The following is an 11705-nucleotide window of genomic DNA, read 5'->3' as shown; positions in this document are numbered from 1 at the left end:
ACCTCATAGGAGATTGGTCTTGTAAGGGTAAATTTCTTGAAAAAAGTGGCAAAAATAATAAAATATGTTCGTCATTTTTTCTGGATTGAACTCCCGAATATATGGCCGAAATTCTGAAACACAAGCCTGAACATTGTTTATTTGTTCGGGAACTGATAACCGATCATTGATTTTGAAATTTTTGTGATCTAGGATGAGTCAAGAATGAAGAAAACTTAAAAAATTGAACTGTTTTAAGAACCGAGAATTGGAGATTTTAATATCTGAGAAGTGATTGTATGATAGGTTAAGATAAATAAGGGTAGTGACAACTATAGACAAGTTTTGTATTGGAACACTCCCTAAAAGATTATTGTGGCTCAAATCAAGACCTTGGATTTGAGAACAATGAAAAATATTAAATGGGAAGTTGGTTAAATCGGTAGAGACAAATATTCTTCTTCTTTTTCTTTCTCTTTTTCCTCTTCTTCTTCGTGGGTAATGAAAATAATGAGACTATTCTTTTTCTTAGTGGGTTTTGTAAGGATTTTTTGGAAGGAAAATTTTTTTTGGGGTGTGAGGGGTGTGCATTCAATGTGTGGAATGTTTAAGGATAATTTTGGTATTATTTGGGGAGAGAAAAGAAATTTTAAGGGTTTCAAAATTTACAAGTGGGAGTCTAAAGAAATAGGGGGTTTAAAATAATTTATGGGGTGCTAATAGCACCACTCTTAATTATACTTTTTTTTTAGGTAAATTACACTTACACCTTCTGAAATTTGGGTTTAATACATATTACCATCTGACGTTTGGAAAATTACATTGATCTCCCTATTATTGTAATTATTTAGACGAAATCAACGTTGGTATCAAAAAATTAATGAATTCATACACTCTTCTTTTCTTGCTTTGCTTTACTCTTTTTTTTTCTTCTTCTTCTTTCATTTGCTTTATGTACTCCTTTTTTTTTTCAATGAAATTTTTTCTATTTTTTTATCTGGAGTTATTGCTTTTTATATAAGTAGAGAAGTTTATGAAATGAGACTATTAACTATAGGAGTGAAAATATAATTTTTATAACGTCAAAAGATAAAATGTATTAGGATCAAACTTTAAGCAGTGTCAGTGTAATTTATTTATTTTAATAATTCAAAAGTGATGTCACGAGTGTTATACCAGATATTTAATAAAATTGGACTTATTAAAATACATAGCCTCCGTTTGGAAAGTGGGTTGACTTTTTAGTTTTTTGGCTTTTTGGCTATTTTAGCCTGGGGCTAAAAGGCCTGGTTTGGGAAGGGTTTTTTGACTTTTTGAATTTTTTGACTTTTTTTGTGAAAGAGGAGTGTAATGATTATGGGTTGAATTTGATATTTTATTTTTTGTGACTAAAATAGTCTATTTTATTTTTTGTGACTATTTTAACTCCTAACCCACCAAAATCAACTTCCCAAACTATGCCATAATAATAAATTTAACCATTACAAAAGTCAGACAAAAAATACCTTTTTTAGACTAAAAAAGAGTAAACTACCAAGAACATCCTTAATCATTTCTTATAAATTCAAGCATAATTGAATGGTTTTATAGTATATATTCACAGAGTGATTGCGACGTACTATCTAAAAATAAAAAATAAAAATGATTGCGGCTCTCCTTCCGTGTGTATATTATAGAGAGAGAGAGAGAGAGATTAAAAAGGGATTTTTTTAACAAGCCTCAATTTTATACTTTCCTGGTTCTCAATTTTTTTTTTGTTTTTTGTTTTTTTGGGGTACTTTCCTAAAATTGCCTAAAGTTTAAACAAATGCATGTAAATTTCTTTGTATTTTGGTTTGACATTTAGGATACAATTGATAAAGTACTTTCAACCATTTAATAGCCACACAACCAATTTTTTATGAGAAATTATTATATGGATAATCTAGTCGTCATGAACTCATCTCATATTATTATTTATTTATTTTTTTATAATTTTCTTATATTTAGAATCATGTAATAATTATACTCCTCCTATAATTTATTGAACACTCAATTTAAAATTCTTAAAAGACAATATAATTATTCCATTCTTTGTGGCTCATGCATCCTATTTACACAAATTTGGGAGGAAGTGCACACAGCCCTTTTAGAATGAAAAATGTGGGATTTTTTTTTTTTTTTTTAAATGGTAAGATTTTTCTCTGGTTGGTAGTGTCAATTGGAGGTGTTGTCGGGTTGATTATGGGGCTAATTTTGATAATTTAAACTATTCATATTTTTAAATTAATTGAGTGAATCATTCTTATAAAAAACTAAATTAATCGAAAAACCATAGACATATAATTAGATTACAACATTTGTTATAAAAAAATGAATGACAAAATAATTTTAAGAATAGAGCATTCACTATTTCAAATATAATGTAATCTAATTATACATTTACAATTATCCGATCAATATAATTTTTTGTAAGAATGATCTACTCAATAAATTTTAAAATATAAACGGTTAAATTATCAAGGTGGGTCTCTCCTGGTGGCAGAGGCTCCACAACAATGAAAAGAGAAAAATAATATCAAACACATTAAGATTTTGACAAAAATTCTCTTATTCTCTCTCTCTCTCTGCACCACCATCACACTCAACCCTTTTTCGCTTTGCTTCCTTGAAGTTTAAATATGGATTAAATCTTAAAATAAAGAGGTAGACTATACCGCAATGGTTGCATGGGTGGTTCTGATGGTCATGAGTGTCAAAATGGTGGGGACGAGATAGGAAACTAAGGTAAAGCATGGATAGTAAGGTTATTTAGAAAATGATGGTGGACAGTCACACAAGGTAAGGAGTAGAAGAGAAAAGAATAAATAATATTAAAGGAGATCATCACGAACGATCATGGAAAGTGCATGGGGTTTTACATAAATATTAGGGCAACCTCTGGTATGAAAGTCAATTATGGACTATAAGGTATTGATTGAAGTTGGCTATAGATTGAAACTTTTTAACGTGATTGTAAAAGCATATGCTTTAGCTATCTAGACTTGTGGAAAGCGTCAACTTACATCATTAACTTTGTAGTTTAATTTGTGATTCTAAGTTTCTCTTCAACAAGTTAGATTACTCATCAAATGAACACATTTATCAAAAAAAAAAAAAAAATACGTCAATTTATTAGATAACGAAGCAAATCATATTATTAAAGAAAGCATGTTTTTTACAACTAATCTAATTGTATTGCTAATCACTTGTATGATGACTTTAGATGGCGAAATATCCTCGGATATATAATCGAGAAACTCTTATCTAACATGTTACTCCTACATATCTTTAATTTACCTTAAAAAAAAAAAAATGTAATCGAGAAACTCTTATCTAACATCATGTTACTCCTACATATCCTTATTTTACCTCAAAAAAAAAAAGAAAAAGAAAAAAAAAATCAAATGGGGCCATCCTCTGCATTTGAAAGATTTCCATTTCGTAATCCAAAAAGATGCCAAGAGCATAGCACAGAGTGCTTTTCAAGTCCGTGGGTCCACGACTCTTGAGCTTAATGGGCCACCGCTGCTTCTTCTCAAAAACCCTACTACTATAAAGCCTCTCTTCCTCTTCCCACCCTCAAACACCAAAACCCTACTCTCTCTCTATATCTTGATCAATCAATGGCTCAGAGGCGCCTTTCTGCGATGGAAAACCCTCCTTCTGCTTCTTCATCAGAAGACGAATCGGAAGAAATCAACGACAAAGAAGTAGATCCAAAACAAAACCCAAATGTTGAATCTCAAGAAGACGAAGATGAGGAGGAAGAATCTGATGATGAAGAAGAAGAAGAATCAGATGAAGAGAAAGATAAAAAGAAACCCTCTGAGCCCGATTCTTCTTCTGACTCTGAAGAATCTGATCCCGAAGTCCACTCCGCCGATACCCAACCCTCCCCGTCCGCCTCCGATTTCACCATCAAGCCCATCGCCTCCAAACCAATGCTCGATTCGACCAAGCCCAAGAAACCACCCTCCAAACCTGCTACCCCGCCATCGAAACTCTCGAAGCGCCTGGCTGAGATCGACCCCAATAATGGGAAGGACTCTCAGAAAAAGAAGGTGAAGGTCTCTAATGGCGATGAGAAAGACGGTGCTGTGGAAGAGAAGAAGTTCACGATCAATAGGTTGTGGAACGAGGACGATGAGATCACGGTGTTGAAGGGAATGATTGAGTTCCAGTCGAAGAAAGGCTCTGAACCTCATGCTGATATGGGTGCTTTTCATGAGTTTATCAAGAAATCGCTTCGTGCCGATGTTTCCAAGAATCAATTGGTGGATAAGGTGAGGAGGCTGAAGAAGAAGTACCAAATCAATGCTGAGAAAGGCGAAGATCCGACTTTTTCCAAGCCTCATGAGCTCAAGACCTTTGAACTTTCCAAGAAAATTTGGGGTAATGGTGGAGCTAGTAATGCTGTTGATGATAATGCTCCAAAGAATGAGGCTAAAAAATCAAGAAAGCGAATCAAGGTCAATAATTCTGCACCTTCTCCGAAAGAAGTTAGGAAAGAGCTCGTCTTGCCAGAGGCATCGAAGGTTGAAGCAAAGGACCCAGTGCCTGATCAGAAGGAATTTTGGGTTACGTTTCCTTGCTTGAAAGAGTCTCTGGAGTTGAAGGAGTATTCTACATTCTCAATGCCAGAGCTTGGAAAGAATTTATTGAAGGATGGTATGAGTACGATTGGGAGCGCGAAAGCTATGGAGTTGGAAGAAAAGTGGAAGATTTTTCGCCAGGAGGAAGTTGCTCTATACCTGAAGAGGACAGAGTTGATCCAGGAGCAGACAAAGCTGATATTGGATGCGATGAAGTCTGCAAAACCCTAAGGTTATCTTGGAGGTAATTACTGGTATATGGTTGTTTCTTTTGATGGAGATGGTTTGAATCCTTTTTTTTGAAGGGTTATTTGTCTGTTTCGTTAAAACTACAGGGCTTTAAAAGTTTTGAGTATCTTTTAATTAATTGTCTGGATAGCAAGTTTTGCTTGTAGACTATTTGGCTTTTGAAATTTACATGGTTTTATGTTGTTTAATATAAATATTTTCATGCATTTCAGTTTTGTGTTAGGGTTTTATTTCTTGGTCAATGGATGGATATAATATTTCTCAATTCATGTTGTGTATGTTGATGGTTGATAGTTGAGACAGGGAATTACTGCGAATTACAGTCTCGTTAATACGTGCTTTGGTAGGAAATTAAACTATTCTGATGATTCAATTTTAGTTACCAATATATGAATTTTAGTTACTCAATTCAATTTTAGTTATTCAATTTTAGTTACTCAATTCAATTTTAGTTATTCAATTTTAGTTATCAATTTTAGTTTCTCAATTCAATTTTAGTTATTCAATTTTAGTTACCATGTTGCCACGATGCCTTGTTGCCTTATTGATTGTTGCTTCTCCATGTTGATGGTACGCTGTTGCTTCAGCTCATGCATTGGTTACTATGACTTATTACGTGCTTCAACTTTTACTTATCATTAATGGATTGTGGTGATGTCCTTAATTTCTGATTTAGGCAGATTGTAAGAGCATCTCCAGCGGTTATTGCTATTTTTGTAATTGTCATATTTATAATTTGGCATGTTACAGTGTCAACGTTGCTCCACTGGCACAATTGCCATTTTGGCACATCCAACTTTCCCTCTATTTTTAGCCACCATTTAATTATCGTACTTTCTTTTTTCGACTTCAATGCAAAATAAAGAACAAAATGCAAAATAAATTAAAATAACATAAATGCAAAACATTTAAGGAGATTAAATGAGAGATGTTTTACGGCTTGTTGGTTGAGAGATCTTTTACTAGGGCAATACTCTCTCTATTGCAAATGGCCCTCTCTCTCTCTCTCTCTCTCACTCACAACCCTCATTCTCTCTGAACAACGATCTCTCAGAGTCCTCTCTCTCTCTCACACACACACACGTGCACGCACCTAACTGTCCTCTCTTTCACCATTCACTAATGGTCTTAGCCCCTTTTCTCTCTCACTCCCATTCATCCGTTAGAAGATCTTATCACGTAGAAGATAAGATATCCATGTTGATCTCTACACTCAAGATCACTACGATTTCCGATTTCAATTTCTCAGATCCCAGTGATGATCTCTCATTCCAGTGATGGTCTCCACTTCTCTCTTTTATTGTTGTTTTGTGTTATATTTTGTGTAAATTGTGTTAAACATGTTTTTGTTTCTTTTTGGTTGTGAGATTTGTTGGAATTTGTTGGAATTTGTTGATTTCTATAATTTGTTGGAGTTGGAATTTGTGAATATTCTTGTTCTGATTTTCAGTTTCTCTCCAATATCTGGTTGTGGTTGTTGGAGTGGAGAATTTTTTAGTTTTTTAATATTATTTTGGGAAAGGTGAATGAAAAGGGTGGGAATGCAATTGGGAGGCTGAGGTGGTAGATTTGGCACCTCCAACGGCACACCAGTGGAGACCCTTCCTTTTTTTTTTCTCTCAAAGTTATATTTTGGCAATGGCAGCTGTTTTAGCTAGGTGCTGGAGTCCCTCTAAGATGATGTTTTGCTGAAAATTGTTGCCTGATTACCATTTTGCTTTGGTTGACGAGTGCTAATGGGCAAATTATCCATATTAACTTGATATGGCTACAAGAAACCCTATGTTCAGAAGCAACACTTCATAGTTAACTTGGTGTGTGAAAAGTTGAAAATGAGGAGGTTTTCCAGGTGAATGGTTCCTTTACTTCCATTTTTGTTATATTTTGTTAGATATCTGAACTATATATTGCCCTTTGAACTAATGATTGCCTTATTATGTGCTTGTTACCAGAATTCCCAGTAGTCCATTGATTCGAAGCTATGTGTGTGTGGCCTTAAGGTAACACTAACGGCCGGCAAAAAGAGAGCTGTTTTTTTTTTTTTTTCAATTTTGAAGCCTAGCGACTCTTGATAACACACTATCACCTTAATCCATTCCTTTTGTTGAGGGTCTGTCATGTCTGTTTGGCTCTCTATTTACATAGAGAGTAAAGGCAAGGCTCTTGCTTGAATGTGGGACTGTAGCGCGCAGGGTTGGGTAAACACTAATTCTAAGAGCATCTCAGGTGGAGATGCTAAAGCTGTTTTAGTGTCATAAGTTAACAGTTGACAATCTTCTTTCATTCTATTTTGCTCCAATGGGCATGTGAAGACGGAACACTCAGTTTAACACATTTTAACATATCTCCAATATGTTTTAATGATAAACTTTTCTCGTTCCTGTTATCTTTTTTTATATGTAGATTTATGTAATTTTTCTTTTGGTAATCTTGTCCCTTGCCAACTCTTGTGCTGTTCTGATTTAAACCCAACAACATCAGCTTTAGGCTAGGCTCTATTTGCACCTAGTGTTACAAATGAGCCGAGCCTTGCTGAACTCGAGCTTGGCTCGTTTGCTTATTGAGCTCGTTTATTGAGCTTGAGTTTGCTTCGATAAGCAACTCGGCTCGGCTCGTCAATATTAATGAAATTTGAGTTCAGCTCGGCTCGATAAGATTTTTTTAACATTATTTATATTATTTAAATAAATATTATAATATTATTTAATACGTAAATAATGTCTTTTTACTATTATTTATATAAAGATAAATGAGCCGAATTTGACAAGCCAAGTTTATTCGAGTTGAGCCAAGTCTTTAATGAATTGAGCCGAACTTGTTCATGAATAGTTCGGTTCATTTGCAGTCCAGTCCCATTTGCACGTTCTTTCTTTTGTGACAGATTGTTTTGATATAAGTTTTTTTTGATAACTTGGTATTCGGCCCAATGAACTGACTAATCTGTGAGAATCCCACAGTTCATTGGCAGGGACCAATTAAAGTCCGGCCATATGCACTGGCCCAAGAAATTGTTTTGATACAAGTTAATGCTAATCCTTGCTGCCATTTCATAGACCTATTTATAAATTAGGTGCTAGCTTCCTTTCAATTCGTGATTGGATTGGAGAGTATTGTTGGGTTTGGACTCCATGGGTTTCGTTTTGATAATCTGAATCGTTCAATGTGTGGAACTCGTTAAGTACTATATATTTGTAAAAAATTACATTAATCGGATATTAATAGCTACGTGATCAAATCAGTTTTGTATAAAAAAAAATGGACGTTGAAAAAATAAGCGGTTGATAGAAATTTGATCCAATGAAACAGATATTGATATCCAATTAACGTAATTTTTTATAAGTATATAGTATTCGACGAATTTTACACTGAACGGTTTGAATTATTGAAATGGGACTTGTGGTAGGCTCTTATAGGCCCAAAAGTATCTTCCAGTCCTATCACAGACGGGAGGGAAAGCCCGCCCTATAAATTATAGGTTGTTGAAAAGCTTTGAGATTTTCATTTCTGCTTCATTCTTTACACCACCTAGTTGCTTGAACAACTAGTTGAATTGTGGGTTTTACAGTGAGGCGTCATATGTAGCTGTCTCAGCATTTGGTGTATGTTGGCTAACACGCAAAATGATTTTGATTTACACATTTTAAATTTTGATTCTTTTCTATATTTTTGCTGGGTACATAGCATTCATATAATTATTTTGAACTTCAGGATACAAATACTAGAGAAGGTAAGTTAAAGACAAGTTAATAGTAGTTGGAAATAATAATGAAGCAACCAATTCAATAAACAATAGTGACGGAAAATGTATTTGGCTACTTAGAGCTCAAGTGGTATTGTTTGAATCTCAACGTTTGCCACATTATTCTTTGGAAGAATCAGAGTTTAAACTTGAAAAAAAGAACTCGAAAATAGGATTCAGGTTCGTGTTTTTCTTAATATGAGATTCATACAAAAATATGATCCAAAAATTAGAGCCTTCTATGATTCTGTGATTTTAAAGACCATCCTCAATCGAGGTGTTTCGTATCGGTTCAAATTTTCACTACAAAAATTTCAAGTTTGTGACGGGCAAAATGCTGTCGCTAATACTCTTAATAACGTCTTAAAAATTTTTTAACGACGGCAAAGGAGGGTTACAACAGAAGGCGTTGTAAAAACGTTTTAGCAACGGCATGATGCCGTCACCTTTTTTTTTGTGACGGCAAATCTTGTCTTTTGCGACGGCATTTTACTATCGCCTAAATGGAGACCTTTTGCGACGATACTGTTTTACCGTCGCTAAAAGATTTATTTGAGACGGCAAAAATTTCTGTCACAAATTGTTTTTTTTTTTTGCAACGGCATATTTCTTTTGCGACACGACATTGAATATGTCACCAAAAAAAATGTTTTGGTTTTTTGCGACAGTGTGGTGCCGTCGCAAAAAAAAAAACCTGTAATAAAATTATTAAAAATATTAAAATTAACTATATTGAATGAAAAATAATTGAAAAAGAAACCAATAATTACATAATAATATAAAAATTCTTGTATGGAAATAATAATTTCTCCATAATATAAATATTTTTGCATTCATAACTATATATCAACAAAATTACCCCACTATATAATGTTCCATAATACATATATAATGTTTAAATACATAATGTTGTTAATAATTCAAAATAACATAAACCAAAATTAAAAGTTTTCCTCATCATTCTCCGTGGTACAAAAACAAAAACGGAAATGAGCCGTAGCTCGAATCCAATGGCTCGAATTGGCTCGAAAGAAGGAGAGAAAAGAGGAAGAAGCCGAGGAGAAAGAGGGAGAGAAGAGAGAAAGAAGAGAGGAGGAAGAACATAGGAGAAAGAGGGAGAGAGGATCGTCGCTGCTCGCCTCGCCACCGCCGTCGCCTCGCTGCCGCCGATCGTCGCAGCACCAGCGATCGCCGGCTCTGCCTCGCCTCCGCCCCCCGGCCCCCGCTTCCAGTCCCAAATGTTGGGCCCCCTCCAGTCCCTCCTCCTCCTCCCCTCCAGTCCCTCCTCCTTCCTCCTCCTCCTCCCTCCCCTGCTTCTGGTTCTGCTTCACCTTCATCTAAAAAACGAGGCCGTTTTTGAATTCGAGCCATTTCGAGCCGCTCGGTTTCGAGCTACCTATCACTGCCGAAACAAAAATTGGTCGCATTCTTCACAGGCATGAAATCCACAAGAAGTAAACTTCTACTCCAGAAATATTTGAAAACAAAAAATAAAAATAATTAATGACAATATAATTATATGTTAATTATAAAAAAAATATAAAAATTTAATTACTATACAATTACAAAGATAATTAAGTATATAATTTTGCCTACATCGAAATCCGGCTTTAACTCCCAAACTGGGAACCCGATTCAAGTCCCGTCTTCTCCCACAAGTCTCCTGTGTCTAGGCGGTCATGTGTGCTAAGTTTTGTGCTAATCCGACGCCGTTTGGTGATTTTGGGGCGTTAACACATCGAATTCTAAGTTTCTTAAAGAATTAGTTTGCCTAGAGTGAAATCTGACTCTAACTCCCAAACCGGGAACCCGATTTGAGTCCCGTTTTCTCTTACAAGTCTCTCGTGCCTAGGCGGTCGTGTGTGCCAAGTTTCGTGCTAATCCGACGCGGTTTGGTGATTTTAGGGTATTAACACCTCGAATTCTAAGTTTCTTAAGAAATTAGTTTGTCCAGAGTGAAATCCGGCTCTAACTCCCAAATTGGGAACTCGATTCGAGTTTTGTTTTCTCCTACAAGTCTCTCGTGCCAAGACGGCCATGTGTGCCAAGTTTCATGCTAATCTGACGCTGTTTGGTGATTTTGGGGCGTTAAAATCTTGAATTTTAAGTTTCTTAAGAAACTAGTTTGTCTAGAGTGAAATCCGGCTCTAACTGCCAAACTAGGAACCCGATTCGAGTCTGGTCTTCTCCCACAAGTCTCCCGTGTCTAGGCGGTCGTGTGTGCCAAGGTTTGTGCTAATCTGACGCCGTTTGGTGATTTTGGAGCGTTAACACCTTGAATTCTAAGTTTCTTAAGAAACTAGTTTGTCTAGACCGAAATCCGACTCTAACTCCTAAATCGGGAACCCGATTTGAGTCTCGTCTTCTCCCACAAGTCTCTCGTGCCAAGTGGCCGTGTGTGCCAAGTTTTGTGCTAATTCAACGCCATTTGGTGATTTTGGGGCATTAACACCTCGAATTTTAAATTTTTTAAGAAACTAGTTTGTCTAGACCGAAATCTGGCTCTAACTCCCAAATTGGGAACCCGATTCAAGTCCCATCTTCTCCCACAATTCTCTCGTGCCAAGGCGGTCGTGTGTGCCAAGTTTCGTGCTAATCCGACGCCGTTTGGTGATTTTGGGGCGTTAACACTTCGAATTCTAAGTTTCTTAAGAAACTAGTTTGTCTAGAGTGAAATCCGGCTCTAACTCCTAAACCGAAAACCCGATTTGAGTCTCGTCTTCTCCCACAAGTCTCTTGTGCCTGGGCGGTCATGTGTGCCAAATTTCGTGCTAATCTGACGTGTTCGGTGATTTTGGAGCCTTAACATCTTGAATTCTAAATTTCTTAAGAAACTAGTTTATCTAGACTGAAATTTGGTTCTAACTCCTAAACCGGGAACCCGATTTGAGTCCCGTCTTCTCCCACAAATCTATCATGCCTAAGCGGTCATATGTACCAAGTTTCGTGCTAATCCGACGCCGTTTAATGATTTTTGGGCGTCAACACCTCGAATTCTAAGTTTTTTAAAGAACTAGTTTGTCTAGACCGAAATCTGACTCTAACTCCCAAATCGGGAACCCGATTCGAGTCCCGTCTTCTCCCACAAGTCTCTCGTGCCTAGGTGGTCGTGTGTTCCAAGTTTT

The 11705-nt window shown here is 36.0% G+C and overlaps 1 protein-coding gene across 1 annotated transcript; it reads left to right on the top strand.

Moving 5' to 3' along the window:
- The first annotated feature begins 3438 nt into the window (after nt 1-3438).
- Nucleotides 3439-5047, top strand: LOC114260145 (STOREKEEPER protein). Its single transcript, XM_028200198.2, has one exon. It carries the CDS (start codon nt 3624-3626, stop codon nt 4821-4823), a length of 1200 nt encoding a protein of 399 aa, XP_028055999.1. The 5' UTR covers nt 3439-3623; the 3' UTR covers nt 4824-5047.
- The last annotated feature ends 6658 nt before the right edge of the window (nt 5048-11705 follow it).

This window comes from Camellia sinensis, chromosome 8 (assembly GCF_055761805.1).
Source record: "Camellia sinensis isolate YWXY chromosome 8, ASM5576180v1, whole genome shotgun sequence".
Classification (NCBI taxonomy): Eukaryota; Viridiplantae; Streptophyta; class Magnoliopsida; order Ericales; family Theaceae; genus Camellia; species Camellia sinensis.
This window is presented reverse-complemented; position numbering and strand designations above follow the sequence as displayed.